General features: G+C 46.9%; 1 protein-coding gene across 1 annotated transcript in view; it reads left to right on the top strand.

Moving 5' to 3' along the window:
* The window catches only part of C2CD3 (C2 domain containing 3 centriole elongation regulator), an 81,448-nt gene extending 60,497 nt beyond the window's left edge, over positions 1-20,951 (top strand). The window contains exon 33 of the mRNA XM_054015884.1: positions 19,794-20,951. Within this exon, the coding sequence (XP_053871859.1) occupies positions 19,794-19,937 (144 nt within the window). The 3' untranslated portion in view covers positions 19,938-20,951. The remainder of the gene's footprint in view (positions 1-19,793) is intronic.
* The last annotated feature ends 440 nt before the right edge of the window (positions 20,952-21,391 follow it).

Genomic DNA, 21,391 nt, shown 5'->3' with positions numbered 1-21,391 from the left:
TCTAGTGACAGGATGTGGAAAAAGCTAATGTACTCAATGCTTTTTTTTGCCTGTCTTCACAAACAAGGTCAGCTTCCAGACTACTGCACTGGGCAACACAGCATGGGGAGGAGGTGACCAGCTCTCTGTGGAGAAAGAAGTGGTTCAGGACTATTTAGAAAAGCTGGACGAGCACCAGTCCATGGGGCCGGATGCGCTGCATCCGAGGGTGCTAAAGGAGTTAGCGGATGTGATTGCAGAGCCATTGGCCATTATCTTTGAAAACTCATGGCGATTGGGGGAGGTCCCGGATGACTGGAAAAAGGCTAATGTAGTGCCCATCTTTAAAAAAGGGAAGAAGGAGGATCCAGGGAACTACAGGCCAGTCAGCCTCACCTCAGTCCCTGGAAAAATCATGGAGCAGGTCCTCAAGGAATCAATTCTGAAGCACTTAGAGGAGAGGAAAGTGATCAGGAACAGTCAGCATGGATTCACCAAGGGCAAGTCATGCCTGACTAACCTAATTGCCTTCTATGAGGAGATAACTGGCTCTGTGGATGAGGGGAAAGCAGTGGACGTGTTATTCCTTGACTTTACCAAAGCTTTTGATACGGTCTCCCACGGTATTCTTGCCGCCAAGTTAAAGCTGGATGAATGGACTATAAGGTGGATAGCAAGCTGATTAGATTGTCGGGCTCAACGGGTAGTGATCAATGGCTCCGTGTCTAGTTGGCAGCCGGTATCAAGCGGAGTGCCCCAAGGGTCGGTCCTGGGGCAGGTTTTGTTCAATATCTTCATTAATGATCTGGAGGATGGCGTGGATTGCACCCTCAGCAAGTTTGCAGATGACACTAAACTGGGAGGAGTGGTAGATACACTGGAGAGTAGGGATAGGATACAGAGGGACCTAGACAAATTAGAGGATTGGGCCAAAAGAAATCTGATGAGGTTCAACAAAGACAATTGCAGAGTCCTGCACTTAGGATGGAAGACCGAGTGGCTAGGCAGCAGTTCTGCAGAAAAGGACGTAGGGGTTACCGTGGACGAGAAGCTGGATATGAGTCAACAGTGTGTCCTTGTTGCCAAGAAGCCTAACGGCATTTGGGGCTGTATAAGTAGGGGCATTGCCAGCAGATCAAGGGACATGATCATTCCCCTCTATTCGGCATTGGTGAGGCCTCATCTAGAGTACTGTGTCCAGTTTTGGGCCCTACACGAAGGATGTGGGAAAATTGGAAAGAGTCCAACGGAGGGCAACAAAAATGGTTAGGGGTCTGGAGCACATGATTTATGGGGAGAGGCTGAGGGAACTGGGATTATTTAGTCTGCAGAAGAGAAGAATGAGGGGGGATTTGATAGCTGTTTTCAACTACCTGAAAGGGGGTTCCAAAGAGGATGGATCTAGACTGTCTCAGTGGTACCAGATGCCAGAACAAGGAATAACGGTCTCAAGTTGCAGTGGGGGAGTTTTAGGTTGGATATTCGGAAAAACTTTTTCACTAGGAGTGTGGTGAAGCACTGGAATGGGTTACCTAGGGAGGTGGTGGACTCTCCCTTCTTAATGGCTTTTAAGGTCAGGTTCGACGAAGCCTTGGCTGGGATGATTTAGTTGGGGATTGGTCCTGCTTTGAGCAGGGGGTTGGACTAGATGACCTGCTGAAGTCCTTTCCAACCGTGATATTCTATGATCCCAGTTTGATGTTGCGCTGGCTGTCTCGGCTGGGGATGCAGCTTTCACTCCTGCTGGTAACCCACCATTTTGCAGTGAGGACGGAGGCTAAATCACTTGAGTGCTGGTGGTTCTCTAGTGCCTTCCCACAAATCCCCCTATGTGCCCAGATGGACAAACAAGTTCTCCCACAATTCACTGGGAAAGAATCGGTGGCTAACGCTGAGCACCCCTGGGAAGCTGTGAGTACCTGCAACACCAGTGCAAATCAGGGAGGGCTGAGGAGATTCCTTTCTTCACAGGATCAGACCTTTAGGCAGTAAATTCTTCAGGGGAATGCCCTTGGTGATTTACAAATACATAAGGAGAGATCCACACCTATGACTTCATAAATAATAAAATACTGTTGTTTGAATCCACTCTTTATCCAGCTACTAAATGAATAGTTAAAGTTAGAACATAGGACTCATTCAGGCTTGCGTTTCTTTCAGCCACTACCATTATAGAAATGATTAATAATAATTAGGAAGGGTGTTAACCAAATCGTGTTGAATTAGTAATTTTTCTCACTTTAAACAAGGTTAATTCCAGGGGTATTTTATCATTGGCATTAACAGTAGTATTTCTATATTACAGTAAGCGTGCAGGCCTCAGCTGTTTGTACTGTGTGCTGTCTAAGCACTTAGTAACAGAGGGTCCAGTCCATGCCCCAGAGAGTTTACAATCTAAATAGACAAGACAGACAAAAGGGTTGCAGAAAAGGAGCATTACACCCATTTTACAGATTGGGGATAGAGACAGAGCGAAAGTGACTTGCACAGGGTCACACAGAAAGTCTGTAGCAGAGCTGGGAATTGAACCCAGTTATCCTGGGTCAGTGCCTTAACCACAAGACCATCCTTCTCCTTCCTCCACTGGAATTTAGCAAGAGTGAAAACATGACTATAGGGTATGTAAACCAATGACAAAATTAGCTTCTGTAACAAGAGAAGATGTCGGTTTTACACCATAGAATATTGGTTGACGTTTGTAAATAAGGAGAAAAAAAGATTACTATTTTTTTCAGATTTTCAAATTTCTGACCCAGTCCTTCTCCCTAAAGTTTAAAAAAGCTTTGCCATTTACTACAGTGGGAGAAAATTTGGGCCCTTAAACATAAAGGTCCTTGCAGTTAACAGTATAGGAATTACAGTGCAAGTTCAGAACCTGTGACCTGTATGAGTAAAACCAATAACACAATCTGAAGAGTGACTGTCCCTCTAGGAAGGTGGAATCAAGGTTGTAAGTGATGGATTGGTGATAGCATGGACTTTTACGGGATGTGGCATGTTTTACAGATTGAATTAATCCATTTTTTCTAAATGTAGGTTGTATTCATATAAAGGTGAACTGCAGAGCTTGAAACAGTGGGGTTTCTGCATTTTTGTGTGTTCTTGATTAGTATTAGGATATTAGAAATGTGCGTTTTGAACTCTAGCTTTGTTTTAGGTTTTTTTCAGAATTCATCAAACTTCAGAGGCACAAATCTAAGCTGCAGGTGTGGCTTTCTACTGAAGATCAACATCCCCCCACCCCCCGCTTCTCTCACATGGCAGCTGGTAAACACCCCCTACCCAGCCTCTTAAGTGCCTCTGCCATCTTCCATTCCCCTGATGGAGGCTCCTCCGCGTGCTCTCTCGCCCCCCCTCACCCCCTGAATCCCTGGCTTTTTGCCTTCCTGCCCAAAATAATGATGATGCAGGAGAGTAGATGAGTAGGTAGAGGAACTTGACTGTCAACATGAAAGGAGGCAAAGGCACTTTAGGAAGAGTCTGTCCAAGGACAGGTTGGTGATCTTTACTGAGTGGAGGCTGCAGCTCAGGTTTCAGCCTGAAGCCTGGCATCACGGGCCTGGTGTCTGAGTTTTGCTGAGCTATATACAAAATACAAAAACACTAGATTCAGATTTTCACCACATCAAGCTCCAGCTTCCCGTGTTCAAGGCCCTTCCCAAGTCTCCTCCATGCTTCTCTGGTCTTCTCTTACCAGTTCATCCTCTGCCCCTCTGATCCACCAGCAATGCCAGCTTTGACACCCCCATTTGTCAACTTCTGCGTCTCCATGCCTTCTTCCACTCTGCCTCAACATAGTATGAACTGATCAGTGTCATATGCTCTCCTTCAAATCCTTTCTCAAGACCATTTCTGATGACCTGCAAGTTTAGCAACAGCCAGTGTTGCCTGATATTTATTGACTTTAAACATTTAACTAGTTTTTAAATGACTCAGAACCATTAAGTTGTGCACATATCCAGTCTGCATAACCACACAAACATTTATTCTTGACTTCCCTTCCCTCCTTTTCTTTCTTGCATTCACTTGCTCCATCTTCTCTTACGCTAGATCGTAAACTCTTCCAGACAGGAATCATGCATTCCTATATGCTTGGGCAGCACCTACCACACTGCGGCTTTTTTAATGCTATCGTGATAGAATAATAAAAAGTAGAGATTCCAGAATAGGGTCTAAGCTTTGAAATCCAAGTTGAAGTTCTCTTCCTTTCATAGTTAACTGATCACCCCATCAGTATGAGGCCTTATTGAAAACATATTTTAAAAGCCAGACAGTTAAATAAGCTTTGTTATTTTTAATCTATCAAGATTTGTTGTTCTTCTTCGATTGCTTGCTCATATCGATTCCAATCAGGTGTGCGCGCGCCGCGTGCACGATCATCGGAGAATTTTCTGCCCTAGCAACACCCGGCGGGTCGGCTGTGGAGTCCCCTAGAGTGGCGCCTTCATGGCGCTGGATATATACCCCAGCCGACCCGGCGCCCCCTCAGTTCCTTCTTACCGCCCCTGACGGTCGTTGGAACTGTGGAGCGCGGCATAGCTGTTCTCCACTCTCCCTAGCTTATCCTGTTTTCTGTAGATAGTTGTAGTTGTTGTATAGGGTTAGATAGTTGTTCATTTTACTTTTTAATAGTTGTAGATAGTTAGAGGGGATTAAGGGGGTTGTTCTCCCCCCGTTTTCCCCCGGCGCATAGCCGGGCTCATGCCCAAGGCTCCCGGCTTTAAGCAGTGCGCGTCCTGCGCTAAGCCTATGCCCACGAGTGATCCGCACGACTCGTGTCTGAAGTGCCTGGGAGAGTCCCATCAAACAGATATGTGTAAGATCTGTAAGGCCTTCAGACCGAGAACCAAAAAGGAGCGGGACTTTCGGCTTCGGCAACTCCTCATGGAGGCGGCACTTAGCCCAGACACTCCATCGGCGACACCAAGCGCCTCGGTGCGCAGCGCCCCTGCGGCACCAATTGCTTCTGCACCGCGGGTAGAGTCGGATAAGCCTCCGCGGCACCGGCCTCCTTCGGCACCGCACCCGCCGCAAGTGCCTCGGCGCCGATCCTTGTCTCTGGGACATAAGAAATCCCGCAAGGCGCAGGAGACTGCTATCCTGAAGACGCCGGCTCCCCCGGTGCCAGGGGTAGAGCCGCGTCCGCCTTTAGACCACCAAAAGCAGGTGCCTGCTACGCCGTCGACTCCGGTTCCACGGCCGTTGAGTCCGGTGCGGACTGGATCACCACCTCGGTCAGTGGTGGAGCCTTGTCTCCCGTCGACCCCAGAGACCTTCGCGACGGCGAGAGACCTTATTGCTCTCACGGATCCAGCACCGCTCCAACCACCGGCACCGTTGGCTCCTCGTCCGGTGCAATCCAGGGGCAAGCCTGCCCTGGTGCGCCCGCCATCTCAGGGAGTGGACCCACGGCACCGCTCCAGGTCGCGAAGCAGGTCCCGACGCCGCTCGCAGTCCCGGCGCCGACTATCACCTCGGCACCGGTCGTACTCGCGGCCAAGATCCTCGTCGCGGCACCATTCTACGTCCCGGCACCGTTACGATCATCGGTACCGATCGAACTCCAGACGTAGTTCCCGGCACTGTTACGAGCGACGCTCGGCTTCGAGGGGCCGCTCCCGGCACCGTGCCTACTCGCGGTCGCCTTCATCCAGGTCCAGATCAGAATCTCGGCACCGACGTGGTCATCGGCACCGATCCCGATCTCGGTACCGCTCACCGGCACCGCACAGGGACCGGTCATCTCCGGAGCGGCACTGAGCGGCACCGTACCATCCAGAGCTAATTTCGGCATGATCGGCACCGCCCTGGTCCTCGAGATCAGTGTCCCGTTCCTCCGATGGGGCCTCGAGATCGGCGTACCCCCCTCAGGGACAGGCCGCTGAGGCGGACATGGGCCACTGGTAGGAGGTAGCGGAGGATCCCGCTCAGGGACTTACACACTGGTCGTTCTGGACCCCGTGGGCGTATTACCAAGCGCAGGGGGCTCCACCATCAGCCTCTCGCTCGATACGCTCTGAGCATAGGGCTCCAGAAGCCACCATCTCCCGCCCTCCCCCAGGGGGCATGGAGGCTCCCGTGCCCGCACCACCTGACGACCTGGACCCAGGGTCAGGCTCCGCTCCGCTCCAGGGCTCATTGGAACAGGACCCGCCCTTAGATCCCTTGCCACCTGAGGCATCCTCCTCATCTTCCCCAGATGAGGCGGTGGCGGGCACAACGGCCACAGGTCCGCCCCCGATAGATCTTCGGGCACACCAGGACCTATTACGTAGGGTGGCACGTAATATGGACCTACAGGCAGAGGAGATAGTGGAGGTGCAGGACCCCATTGTAAACATCCTCTCTACGGATGCCCCATCCAGAGTAGCATTGCCCTTGATTCGCACGATCCAGGCTAATGCCACTGCGATATGGCAAACTCCTGCCTCTATTCCACCCACAGCCAGAGGGGTGGAAAGAAAGTACTTCGTCCCCTCAAAGGACTATGAGTACTTATACACTCATCCCCAGCCGTGTTCACTGGTGGTGTCATCGGTGAATGCAAGGGAGCGCCACGGTCAGCAGGCTGCAGCGCCCAAATCGAAGGACACTAAGCGCTTCGATTTGTTTGGGCGTAAGGTATATTCAGCCGGAGGGCTGCAACTTAGAGCGGCTAACCAGCAGGCGCTCTTGAGCCGCTATAACTTTAATTCCTGGAACTCTATGGGGAAGTTCAAGGAGTTAGTCCCCCAAGACTCCAGGGAAGAGTTTGGGACCTTAGTGGAGGAGGGTAAGAAGGTGGCACAGACCTCCTTACAGGCCTCCTTGGATATAGCGGACTCGGCTGCGAGGACGCTGGCTTCAGGTATCGCCATGCGGAGAGTCTCCTGGCTCCAGGTCTCGGGCTTGCCTCCGGAACTGCAGCAAACCCTGCAGGATTTACCTTTTGAGGGACACGGGTTGTTCTCGGACAAGATGGACTCTCGACTGCAGAGCCTCAAGGACTCGAGAACAATCATGCGCTCTCTGGGGATGCATGTTCCGGGACCCCAGCGCAGGCCATTTCGGCCCCAGCCTCAGAGGTTCTACCCCCCCCCCCCCTGCCTCGTCCGAGACAGGACTCTTCCAGAAGGCGGGGACGAGGTGGTAGGAGAAGGTTGACCGGCCCTCAACCCGGTCAGAACCAGGGGCCACCTAGGCCACCTTCAGGCCCTAGGCAGAACTTTTGAAGGTGCGGTCAAGGACGGCGCCCCAGTCATCACCCAGGATCTAGCCCCCTCCTTTCGGGATCGCCTCTCCCATTTCCACCGTGCAAATTCATAATAAAGTTGAAGTTCCGCATGGTCTCATTGGGGACCATTATCCCTTCCCTGGATCCTGGAGACTGGTTCGCCGCCCTCGACATGAAAGACGCATACTTCCATATAGCAATCTACCCGCCTCACAGGCGCTTCCTGCGATTCGTGGTAAACAAGGTGCACTACCAATTTGCAGTCCTTCCCTTCGGCCTATCCTCGGCCCCAAGAGTGTTCACAAAATGTATGGCTATCGTGGCAGCATACCTTCGTCGGCAAGGGATACAGGTGTTCCCGTACCTAGACGACTGGCTGGTACGCAGTCGCACCAGGGAACAAGTTCGAGCTCACGTCCACATAATAGTACATACATTTCACGAGTTGGGCATTTTACTCAACAAAGAGAAATCCACTCTAGAGCCTACCCAGAGGATAGAATTTATTGGGGCAGTCCTAGACTCCAAACGTGCACAAGCTATTCTACCAGACAATCGCTTTCATACCATCACGAGCTTCATTCGAGGGCTCAGGACCTTCCCGATGACCACAATGAGGACGTGCCTCGCCCTGTTGGGTCACATGGCCTCTTGCACGTCGTAACCAGGCATGCCAGACTTCAGCTTCGCCCACTCCAGGCCTGGGTATCATCGGTATACCGCCCGTATCGGGACAGCCTGAACATGGTGATCACAGTGCCGAACTCGGTCTTGACCCCCCTCACCTGGTGGTTGGATCACAGTGTGGTTTGCGAGGGAGTGCCGTTTCACGCCCCACAACCCTCTCTGCACCTGGTCACAGACGCGTCATCTCTGGGTTGGGGTGCCCATCTCGGAGAACACCATACCCAGGGCCTGTGGACCGCACCCCAACTAGCCCTGCACATCAATGTTCGAGAGCTGATGGCGGTGCGCCTGGCTTGCCAGGCATTTCTCAATCTTCTACGTGGCCGCTCTGTGTTAGTTCTCACCGACAACACCATGGCCATGTTTTACATCAACAAGCAAGGAGGAGCCTGGTCGTCTCTCCTATGCCAAGAGGCCATTCGCCTGTGGGACTTCTGCATCACCCACTCGATTCATCTCACGGCATCGTTTCTTCCTGGAGTCCAGAACACACTAGCGGACCGACTCAGCAGGTCCTTTCAGACGCACGAGTGGTCAATTCGTCCAGACATCATCTATTCCGTTTTCCAGAGGTGGGGATTTCACCAGGTAGACCTGTTTGCATCTCGAGCCAACAGGAAGTGCCACGCGTTCTGCTCCCTACAAGGGCGAGCTCTGGGCTCTCTGTCGGACGCGTTTCTGCTACCTTGGAAAGACCACCTGTTTTACGCTTTCCCTCCATTTCCTCTGGTCCACAAGGTGCTGCTCAAACTGCGCAGAGACCAGGCACAAGTAATTCTAGTCGTTCCAGCGTGGCCGAGGCAACACTGGTACACCACACTGTTGGAGCTCTCGGTTCAAACACCGATCCCGCTTCCGTTGTGTCCAGATCTCATCTCTCAGGACCACGGCCGACTATGTCACCCCGACCTACAATCACTCCACCTCACGGCGTGGTTGCTCCATGGCTGAACCAGGCGGAGCGACAATGCTCGCACTCTGTCCAGCAGATTCTGCTGGGCAGTAGGAAGCCTTCGACATGGACCACGTACTTGGCCAAGTGGAAGCGGTTCTCCTGTTGGTGCGAACAATGAGCCACGTCCCCGTTACAGGCGCCTATTCCTCTCATATTGGAATATCTCCTATCCCTAAAACAGCAGGGCTTGGCGATATCTTCAATTAGGGTTCACCTGGCCGCTATATCGGCCTTCCACCCAGGGGAACTCGCTTCCTCGGTATTCTCTAACCCGATGGTCGTTAGATTTCTCAAGGGCTTAGACCGGATGTACCCACAACAACGTCAGCCCGTTCCGACGTGGGATCTCAACCTGGTTCTCTCCAAGCTCACAGGGCCCCCATTCGAGCCACTGGCTACCTGTTCACTCCTGTACCTATCCTGGAAGACAGCCTTCCTTGTAGCCATCACCTCAGCAAGGCGCGTTTCTGAACTTAGGGTGCTTACGTCCGAGCCCCCATACACGGTTTTCCATAAGGACAAAGTGCAGCTTCACCCACATCCTGCCTTTCTTCCCAAGGTGGTCTCACCGTTTCACGTGAACCAGGATATATTTCTCCCAGTCTTCCATCCTAAGCCACATGCTACTCGCCAAGACCAGCGTTTGCATTCTTTGGACGTACGCAGGGCCCTGGCTTTCTATATTGACCGCACAAAGCAGTTTAGAAAGACGACGCAACTCTTCGTTGCGGTGGCCGACCGGATGAAAGGCTTACCGGTCTCTTCACAATGCCTGTCCTCCTGGATCACGTCTTGCATTCGGACTTGCTATGACCTGGCCGGTGTCTCGACGCCGCACCTCACCGCTCACTCAACGAGGGCCCAAGCTTCCTCGACTGCTTTCCTTGCTCAAGTCCCGATCCAGGACATTTATAGAGCTGCAGTTTGGTCATCAGTCCACACATTTGCAGCTCACTATGCACTGGTACAGCAGTCCAGGGACGATGCTGCATTCGGATCAGCAGTTTTGCACACAGCAATGTCTCACTCCGACCCCACCACCTAGGTAAGGCTTGGGAGTCACCTGATTGGGATCGATATGAGCAAGCACTCGAAGAAGAAAAGACGGTTACTCACCGTTGTAACTGTTGTTCTTCGAGATGTGTTGCTCATATCCATTCCAAACCCGCCCCCCTTCCCCACTGTCGGAGTAGCCGGCAAGAAGGAACTGAGGGGGCGCAGGGTCGGCTGGGGTATATATCCAGTGCCATGAAGGCGCCACTCTAGGGGGCTCCACAGCCGACCTGCCGGGTGTTGCTAGGGCAGAAAATTCTCTGACGATCGTGCACGCGGCGCGCGCACACCTGATTGGAATGGATATGAGCAACACATCTCGAAGAACAACAGTTACAACGGTGAGTAACCGTCTTTTCTTGCCTCCAAGAATGTCCCAACAGGATAGATATTTTATACTGAAAGCAGCATTCTACCCAGGATATATCTTTTCCATTCACATTCTAAGCCAATTTACAATCAAAGCAAATTGGAAGTAGCCCCCTTATATCATGGGACAGCCTCTTGTGTCTCTTGCCAGACCCTCAAGATATTAGATTCGTATTCATTACGAGGCTGGAACTCCTTAGCAATAATACAATCAGCCTTTCTTGCCTCTTATGATTATTCCTAGTTTATTGCTTCCATACCAGTTACCACTTCCTGCCCCCACTTCTCTTCAACTAGGGACTTATTTTCCTATGTTCAAGATATTTAGAGAACCTGGGCTAGGGAACTTATACTTGTCAAAATTGTCATCATAGTGTATTGGAAAGAAATGTAAATTCTTTCCCTTGTTGCCAAGGAAAGGATGCTCAGAAAGAAAGAGAAGAAAGGGTTGCTCTACAGTCCATGCAGATGATTTTAATCAATCTGAATTTAGAAGGCATAACACACAGCAAGCCTCATGGCTTCACACAAACCTTCTACTGCACAGGCACCAAAAGTAGGTGCAATGTCACTTTTCGGAACATGTAATTGTGCAGCCTAGAACTGTTTTCACGCTTTTATTAATGCAAGAATAAAATCAGCTGCCAAACAAACTCACTGCACCCAGGTATGCAATGTTTTCAAAGTTCTCTCTGTTACCCAGACTCCTTTGACATTTAAACAGCCTGAGCCTCAAGATGATGTTCATAAGACTGTCCACTTTACTTGTATCCCTGGCACACAGTCATTACATAATCCTGAGTTCGTCTGCAGTGTCCTGGAAAATCATTGCCATTTCTATAAAAGGATAATCAAAGCATGATCTTTTTATACATGAGCCTCTTTCCTCTTACTGTTTTGTGGATTAAAGATGTACTCTAATAAGGCTGTGCATCAGGTATTCATAGATCATGTGTGATTTTATTGGCTCAGAGACCTGGAAAGAGGAAACCAGAGCAGGTGTCAACCAACTTTCAGGCCATGAACTGAATTGGCACAGACAGTTTCTCTGGCTAGGAATGGAGTAAACACGGTGTGGTTTCAAGTGTGTGTTCTGGAAAGTATGCAGGACGTTAAAATTGTTTTTAAAGAGGAGTCACAATTTTTGATGTCAGAGGTTCATCATAAAAATGCCACATTGGTACAGTATGTTTCACTAAATGCAGTACTCGTTGCGAGGCACTAATATATTTTAAACAGTAAATATTTTTGTGCAGAGCTAGCTATAAAAGTAGATACCTTGTCTGTACGCTTATCCCCGAAAGTACAATGAAGCTAAACCACCCTGCTTAGCCTAATACTCAAACTTCCAGTATATTATGTGAGTTGAGAACATCTTTCCTGTGCCCTTCATTTCTTAGGGTTTGAGTCAGATCTGCAAATGTATATCAACAAAAATAGAACAACTTCGTCTGAGAGCACCAGCAGCCATCTCTGCACCACAGCTGTACCTATGGCAGGATGTGTGCCCTCCAAAAGGGGCATTAGTACAGATACATGTATCTGACACATCTCAAAAAGGGCATAGTGTGCCCTACCCAGCAGTAGTTTACGTACATCTCTCTGAAATTCACATATCTGTGGCCTGTTTTACAAGCATAATATAGTCCATATACTCTCAGAAACACACAAGTTAATCACCACTGATTCATAGCCCAATAGGGAGCCGTCAGCCTACATATGATTTCTGTCATTCTTCAGCTCTGAGTTGTGTGCTCTTTTGGGCAGTTTTAGTCTATTAATGACTTGTCCTAAATGTGACCAAGAATAGCGTTTTTTTGTGATTTGTAACAGCAGATTTGTGGCATCTTGTACTGTATTTTTCTGCTGAGGCAGCTACCTCCCCTAGGTGATGACATTTGAGTTGAAAGGCCAGTTTGTGACCTGTCTTTCACTTCAGGTCACACACAGATGTTGCAAACGTAACAGTTACATGTTGGGCTACATGTTGGATGCATGTGTCAAGCTGTCTGGAGTGGTTTGTGCCCTGGTATGTAACAGTCTGCCCTGAGGTTGGTACTCACATTCATGAGTGGTCTGCAAGCATCACAGGGTAACTTGTAAGGTCTATTTGCATGCCAGAGTAAGGTTTTTCCAGTGGTCTTTGGGTTACTTTTAAGCAAAAAAAAGTATTTAAATAATTTTCTCTACACTCTTTAATCATTTAACAAAGAATTTAAAAACTAATTCACTTTCTAAAAAAAAAAAATTACTTCAGGGCTGAGCTCTAAAATGGAAATCTTCAGCCCCAAAGGAGAGTTTTTCAGAATGTTGAGAATGTGAAAACAGGGTTGTAATCAAAGTCCCACTGTAATTGTAACAACTGTCACTATCATAAAAGCTATAATAATGGAATGACTAGAACTTTGGGCGAAACTAGTGACTTTTCAGTCAGCCATTTCTGTTGCATCCAAGAAATGAACAGATCTAAAGTGTAAAGTCTGTTGCATAATAGCAATGAGGCATTCCAGGTAACTGATTTCAAGATAATCATATCCTCTCATGCCTTTATAACATTACCCAAGGTATACTATCCTGCCTTAGGGTGAGATCCTGCTCCCAGCAAAGGTCAGTGGCAAAATGCCTGTTGGCTTCAGTGGGAGCTGGCTATATTTGTTGCTTAAGTACAAGATATGAGTTCGTATGTTTGAGATTACTAAACTGACCTGCATCAGTTGTAATGTGCTCACAAAAATGGCAAACACAGTAGAAAGCTAAAAATCCTTTAACACCAAGTGGATGGAATTCCGTAGTCTCGATATTTTTTTTTAAGGCAGAGACTATATACCTGATGCTCTCTTTCAGCTACAGAACAAGTTCTAAAGCTGAGTAAGGGAATACATTTCTGAAGGCCTGGCCATTTAGGTCAACAGAGAATATGGACAAGAGTTAACATCTGTAGGGAGAACTATTATGAAAATCTTTGTTTTTACACAGTAATACTGTTTCACTGGAACGTGACACGGGGATGGGTTGATGTCCCACTGGGAATGCCACAGATGCTAAGAAGCAGGCTCAGATCTGGGAGCAAATTAGAGTTAACCTCACATGGTCCTACATTGGCTTCTGTTGATAAAGAGCAGTATTAACTGAGTTTTTCGGGGTGCTCAGCTGATTCCTCTCACTTGGGCACAGTGAGGGAGGAGAAATGGTCCATTAGGTGGGGATGCAAGGACTTCTTGAACAGGCAGATTTACACAGCCCCCTGCTACCAGATCCCAGGTTACACAAAGGGAACATAGGATTTTTTGCCTTCCTCCACAACCTGGGACACAAGTCACTTGCTGGGAACATCTGCATAGATCTCATTTAATCAATTCCATGCCATTGCAGGGGCTTTGGATATTGGTGCCTCTTGGTTCCTCCTGTTCTCCGCCTATGGCACACAATAGTTTAGTCTCCTGAGGGCTGCAATACTTGGGTATAATTCTGGTTGTTGGTTTTGGTGCGCAGATGCTGGGTGGTGGTTAGTGGCCTGTGATATGCAGGAGGTCAGACTAGCTGACCTGGTGGTCCTTCTGACGTTAAACTTTGACTCTGAGTTTCTGTACTGGATCAGACCCACAGTTCAGCTAGTCCAGTATCTTGTCTCCAATGGTGGCCAACACCAGACACTTCAGAAGAAGGCTCCAGAAACCCTACAGCAGGCAAATGTAGGATAACATGCTCCCCATGAAGGTCTCATCCTGGTCCCTAATAATTAGATTGGCTTAAATGCTGATGCATGAGGTTTGACATCCCTTCCAAAATGTTTGTTAGCACAATTATAGCTCTAGATATTCTTATCAATATAGATGTCCAGGCCTCCTTGGAATCTTGCTACACTCTTGGCCTCAACATCTAGTGGCAATGAGTTCCACAGTCTAATCACACATCGTTTGAAACATCAGTTTTGAATTTGCCATCTTTCAGTTTCATTGAATGCAGTTTTTTTTCTTTTTGCTGAGAGATAGAACAGAAGCTCCCAATCTACCTTCTCTATACTATTCATTATTTTGTTAACTCTGATCGTATCCCCTCTTAATCTGGTTGCGTTATTACCAGGCTTTTTGCAGCTTTGGAGTTAATACAAGGAGTACATCAGGCAGCAGGAGTGCTGGCTGAGGAGTTGCAGCATTTTAAGGGAGGGGAGATCCCAAAGTAGAAAGGTAAATGCAATAGAAATAGAAGTTCTGTACATACCAGATCCACAGACGGAGCATGTCAAATTCATTATAAGAAGTGGAATGGCAGAGTATTAAATGGGACTGTTATCATTCTGACACTTCTTAAAATAAATATAAATTAGAGGCGATATAGGGAACAAATGGGATAAGATTTGAGAAGGTTTAAAGAGAAATATTCTCATGAAGCCTCTACTCAAATCTTACTTATTTGTTACCAATATGGCCGACAACACAACATATTCAGTAATGTGGAATCGGAGCCTTGGCTTGAGAATTCACTAGAAAAACCCATTGCCATTAGTACAGTATAAATCCACTTCTTTAATAATCTTACATCTAGTTCCTTTCATTCTGAAGGTTCCATAAGCACTTCACAATGTAAAGTGATGTACAAACTATATATAAAAGATCATTATACCCACCCCTGAAATGCAGATACCTCTAGGTTAGAAACAGGCCAGATGTCAAATAGCCCACAGTAACATTACAGTTTAGAACAAGAAGTGGACAATACTGAATCCACTTGTAACTACAGAAGAAATTTAGGGAAGCACAGCATAGTTATCCAAGTTGGAATTTGGGCAGGACAGTAGAGTTAATACCCCAGATTGCCTTGGGTTCTTTAATAATAGCTGAAGGACCTGTATGATCTGATCGAACTAATTTATAGGAGTGGGGTAGGGTGACATCCTGACGAGCTATTTTTGAGAAAGATACTTAACACTTTTCTAATATGTAACTTTTGTGGTAAGAAATTAATCTGCAGTCAGAGCAGTTTTGTGCACTGAGAGAGGGAAAGCTATTTATCAGCACCACTTACGCTTCCCGTTTTACATTTTCAAGATGACTTGCTTGCTTACTAACCGTGTGCATAGGTCGAAAGAGTTAGCGCAGAGCCAGTTCGAACTGGTTACTGTTTCTCCAGCCAGTATTAATGTTTCAGCTGTTTCACAGACACTTGGCAGGGGGAGGAGAGTGAGGCGAATAAGCTGCTGATTTGATCTTTGAGCAACCTTGAGAGGGACAGAGAGCAGACAGGAAGCTGTATATGGGTGGTAAGCATATTACTCGACAGGTTTCTAAGCTTCTGTTGTTGCCAGCCCTGCAATCAGTTTCTTCCAACTTCTGTTTACATTTAGGAAATCCCATTGGAACTATATTAGCAGATATAATCTATCACCCCTTTGAAGATGTATTCTTCAGTATGTTTAAAGAGGACATCATTAGAAGGTTTTGCAGGCCTGTAGCATTATTACCTGACACTGGTCCCCTGCAGAGTAAATGTTCTGATTTGGTGCAACGGCCGCCCTGCAGTTTTGTTTTTTTGTTTGTTTGTTTTTTTTTGCTTTGCTGCTCCGGCCGCCCCGCATGTGTGTGTGTGTGTGTGTGTGTGTGTGTGGGGGGGGGGGGGGGGGGGGGTTTTTTTTTTTTTTTTGCTTGGGGCGGCAAAAAAGCCAGAGCCGGCCCTGCTTCAGACAATGCTCAGTCAGCCTTTGGAACTCATTGCTAGGGGATATTGTGAAAGCCAAAAGTATAACTGTGTCAAAAAAGAAATAGATAAATTCCTGGAGGATAGGTCCATCGATGGCTATTAGCCAAGATGGTCAGGGGCTCAACCCCATGTTCCGGGTGTTTCTAAACCTTCTGCTTTCAGACGCTGGAACTGGATGACAGAGAATGGATCACTCGATAATTGCCCTGTTCTGTTAATTCCCTCTGAAGAATCTGGCACCTGCCACTGTCGGAAGACAAGATACTGGGCTAGATGGAGCACTGGTCTGACGCAGTATGGCCGTTCTTATGTTCACTGGTTGCAATAAAAGAATTCACATTGTGTCACATAACAGGTTTTTTTAACCATACAGCTGTGTGTGCAGAAAGTGTGTGGTTCCACACCGCCAAGCTGTGTTTGTTTCGGTGCAATCTGGACAGCTATCCCACACCTGGCTCAGTGGAAGCTGCTCGGTGCTCAGCCTTTCCGCAAATCAGGTCACTTCTTTAGAAATCTGTTTTTGAAAATCTTGGCCCTAGTCTTTTAATGTGGTTATAACATCTTGTTCTCATCTCTACGTGGAACACAAAAGTAACCTTCTTAACAGTGTTGTGCTTCAGCAGTGTTAGAATGGGGTTGCCTTAGGCACTGGGTGTAAAGGTAGCAAGGCCTGAGAACAGGAGGCTGACATCCTGGTAAGGATCAGAGGGGTAGCTGTGTTAGTCTGAAGGTAGGTCTATACTTACCTCCGGGTCCAGCGGTAAGCAATCGATCTTCTGGGATCGATCCCGGAAGTGCTCGCCATCGACGCCGGTACTCCTGCTCGGCGAGAGGACTACGCGGCATCGACAGGGGAGCCTGCCTGCCGCATCTGGACCCGCGGTAAGTTATTCACGTAGCTGAAGTTGCGTATCTTAGTTCGAAGTGGGGGGTTAGTGTGGACCAGGCCTAAATCTGTAAAAAGCAACAGAGGGTCCTGTGGCACCTTTAAGACTAACAGAAGTATTGGAGCATAAGCTTTCGTGGGTGAATGCCCACTTCGTCAGACGCAAGTGGCCTGGTAAGGGTGGCACAAAGAAATGGGCTGAGGAAAAGGGCTGTTTTTTTTCTTCATGGATTGTTTTCATACAAAGCTCATACAAAGCAGAACTACTGCAGCGCTGAATAGTCAGTGGTCTGTGATGCTGTGTCTGAAGTGTAAGTAACCAAATAAGATAAGCCATTAATCCACCTGTTCTTAAATGAACCGTTTCCCCCATAAAACGATACATCTTGAGGAGGGGAGTGGGCAGATAAGGCCCCCCCGATACTGTCTGCCTCTGGGGAGAGCTGAGCACCTTAGGACACCTTGACCTTTCAAGAGAGATCTGCTGTGACTAAGTCTGCGAAGGCTTGCTCAAGAGAGACAGCCCAGCTATGTGGGTGAAAGGTCAGACAGGCTGGTCTGTGCTTAAAGTATAAGTCTACAACCGGTGTTAAGCGAAGTGCAGTTTATGCCAAGCTGTGTGCTCCTAAAACACTCAGTCTTACTTCCAATTCTTAATGTTCAGTAGTGGACAAACTCTGATCTCTTATATCTCTGTGGTTGCCAGAATTGGCCTGGTTCTGAACTTACTGGAGAGAGAGAGTTTTCCTAAGTCCCTCTGCTGGTGTTCAGCTTTTCTCTGTGTATAGTGGGGCTGAGTGGAGGAGGAAGGTCTCAGAGTGGTCAGTGTTAATCCTGGGTTTTAATGTATGCTGCTTTTTAAAATAATGTAAATGAATATGCATTTTATGTCTAAAGAGTTTTTTCAAACTTTGAAGGTCTCTGTTACTAGACTAATTTCTGTGTGGAAAGGTCTGACTACAGGAAAGGACGTATAGCGGGTGTGTCTAGGGGTTATAATGCTAGTTTTTAGAGTCTGGACCATCTGGCATCACGCCACTGACTTCAATAGCAGAGGGTTTTGCATAGAGAGAGACCTGAACCCACAGATGTGCCATCCACAAACTTCTGAGAGTTAAAATCCATATCTGAATTTTCAAAAACAACAAGGAGTCTGGTGGCACCTTAAAGACTAACAGATTTATTTGGGCATAAGCTTTCGTGAGTAAAAACCTCACTTCTTTTTACTCACGAAAGCTTATGCCCAAATAAATCTGTTAGTCTTTAAGGTGCCACCAGACTCCTTGTTGTTTTTGTAGATACAGACTAACACGGCTACCCCCTGATACTTGATATCTGCATTTTGTAGCTCAGGCTCGTATCTACTTTTAGGCCCAGCTTTGACTCCTGAAATATTTTGTGGGGGGACCCTAAATCATTTTGGGCAGGGAGGAATAGACAGTTCCATTGTGAAGTCGTTTTCAAAAACCGGGTTAAGAAACAAATAGGCCTTTGGGGCGGGTCCTCCCTACCCCCACAGCAGTTAGTTGCCAAATACAGTTACCCTGTGCTGACCTAAAGGAACAGTTGCTGGTGCACAGAGATAAGCAGACATTTGGCAAGTGGAGATGCTGTATAAGCTGAAGATGTTTACAAAAAAACCTATCCGTTTGAGTTGAAAACATGGGGGGACCATTGCTTCCAACGTGAGAAAAGAATAAAGTGGGTAAGGAGTTTTGTTAGAGTGTATTACTGATCATGGAGAGGACAATGTGTAGTACTTGGAGACCAAATATTGTAAGTGGAACATTCAGAGAACAAATACTTTGAGAAGGGTCCAAGATCTGGAGAGGACACTTGTTCTTAGGATCCATGAGTGGACAGCTTGAATGCAGCTCACAGGTGGCCTTCGTTCCAAAGGAGACATAGGTGCTGGAACTAGGGGTGGTGCCGCACCCTCTGGCTTGAAGTGGTTTCCATTATATCCAGAATCTATAGTTTGGTTCAATGGCTCTCAGCTCCCTCACTATACAAATTGTTCCAGCACTCCTGAAAGGAGAACAAGTGGATTTTTGAGAATCCTCGAAATTAGAGATGGGAAAGACCTAATAAACCCCCATCTAGTGGATCCTCCACCCTCTTACAGGGTTGCTGTCCCCAGTAAAATCCTTGGTGCTGTGTCGTCTAAGCAGTCATCCATCACTACCTGGATGTGATATTAACACACACACGAGCTAAGCCATCTTCCTAAAGAATCTAATAACTCAAGCCGTTGAAGTGGGGCACTGACAGCTCACATTTGGCCCCCTGTTGAGAAACCATAGAAATGTTTCCATTTCTTTTTAATCCCAGTGTCTACAGCATTTTTAAAACAAATACATTCCCTTATTCGCTCCCCAGATACTGTTTCCAACCCAGATAGTGCAGCACCATGTTAATATGTGAGAGCTGTAAAGTGAAATTGACTAAACATAGAGAAATGCAGAAAGTAAGCAAGCAACAGCAATAGAGAAAATGTGACTAATTTAAAAAAAATCAGATTTTATAATCTAAGATGTTAGTAACAAAGGTGAGGAAGCTTCTTTAAAATAGATTTTTAACCTGAGAGTGTCCCTTTAAAGTTAATCGTTTTTGTGGGGGAGGGAGAAAGGGAGGTGTTCAAAGCTTTTTAAGAAGCTACAGGAACATAATTAACTTGGGGCTCCTGTCAGCCATACTGAGCCATTATGCTTGTTGGTGTGTGGAACATGAGGAAAATCACTTAAAGGAGAATGAGAGATCAATGGAAAATACAGCCCGTCCAGTAGGTTATATCCTTCATGGAAGCAAGAAGAGCAGGAAAGATAATCTCTTTGGATTTCCAAGCATCAGCCATGCACTTCCCAGAAGCATTGCTTTGCTTCCTCGTGGTCAGTAAAGCGCTGCTGTGTAAGTTCTAAGTGGTGTCTCATATTATGTCACTGTCTCTTCCTTAGACCGGAAATGGTGCCGCGGCTGGGAGGATTCCCTATCGAAGGCAGAACCGTCACAAACCAAACCTGACGTCAGCTGATCTGCCAGAAGAAGAAACAAAAAGAATCGCCAGGATATTTTCTGCACAGTTGTCCAAAAAGGAATAGCAGAAGTATGCAGAGTGGCTGTGTAGAGAGGAACTGCGTTAGTGCTCATGCTCTACATTTTGGGGAAACTCTGATGCTTTCAATAGGAGGGGGAGAGGGAATGACTTTAACTCTTCTGACTTCAAAAGAATGTCATCCTACCCACCCCCACCAGGTTAGCATAGAACCCACTCGCCTAAAAGAGAAATAAGAGAAGTAAATTCCACTCTCATTGATTTAATGTGTGTAATTGCTCCTCATTTTAAATGGGAGTTAACTACCCACGTCAAACAGGGAAGCTTAGATGCGGAGTATCCTCTATTCCCATGGGTCTGTTGGAAGTTGAGGGTGCTGTGCATCTTGCAAGATCAGATCTCTGGAGAAAGGCACTGACTGACTTTAGTAACCTGAACATTGTCATCTGATCTCTGGGAAGCCCCATCTGTGGGAAATTCTTCTAATCACGCTTTTTTGCCTGCTAGGTAATGGAACTTCCAGTTGTTTGGACAAACTACTTTTTCTTGACACACGGGGGAAAGTTAGAAGCTGTTTCAGTTTTAAGAAAAATGAAATATCTGTTTATTTTTTCCCTGGAGAAAAAGTACATTAGAATCCTCTGCAACAAGACACACAATTGCAGTCTCCATTCAAATGTGCACAGACAACCCAGACTTGGGAAGCTACAGTCCTTGTTTTGTATGCTAATGACCTTTTTTAAAAACACGTTGATTTGTAAGACAAATCCGTTGCCTTGAATGCTGAAGTAAGGCTTATTTTTATATGGGTTGGGTAGATTGTAAGTAAAATGTACAGATACTGTAAAATAAATTATCTATGCAAGACTGTTTTGCTAGCAAGTATGGAATTTTGTGGGCAAATTATTTTTCTTATTTTTATTAATTTATGTAGTCATTTCTCATTTTAAAAAATCACAAGTTTCAAGTGTCTCTAGATAACTGATCTAAACACAAACCATGCTAACTTATTTTTAATAAGGTTTGTTTCAATAAAATAAAACTTTTATTTTTGTGCCTTCCTGCTGTTTAAGATGTTATTTTAGAATTGTTATTGTCACATGTTAAAAAGTTAGAGCCTGCTCCTGCTCCCAATGTAGTCAGCGATAAAACGCCCATTGATTTCAGTGGTGCAGGATTGTGCCTTTAAGCCCAGAACCTTAAAGACACCTAAGTCCCATGGGCATTGAAATCAATGGACGTTAGGTACCTGAATACCTTTGAGGGTCTGGGCCTTAGTAACTTTGCTGGGAGAGGACTTCGTAAAAGTCATCTGTCTGTGGGAGCCTTTCCCTGAAAATGTTTAGCTTCAGGGAACTGGTTAGCTTGGAAACAAGCAATGATGACTCCTTTGAAATCTAATTTAGGTCCATAGTATTCAAAAGCTACCATATGATGCAGTTTGGGGATCTACACTGAATGAGTCTGTGGCCCTCAGTGTTCCTAGTGGACACATGTCTG

Source organism: Malaclemys terrapin, chromosome 1 (genome assembly GCF_027887155.1).
Source record: "Malaclemys terrapin pileata isolate rMalTer1 chromosome 1, rMalTer1.hap1, whole genome shotgun sequence".
In the NCBI taxonomy this organism is placed as follows: domain Eukaryota; kingdom Metazoa; phylum Chordata; order Testudines; family Emydidae; genus Malaclemys; species Malaclemys terrapin.
The sequence above is the reverse complement of the archived record's forward strand: the minus strand, read 5'-3'. Positions and strand labels throughout refer to the sequence as shown.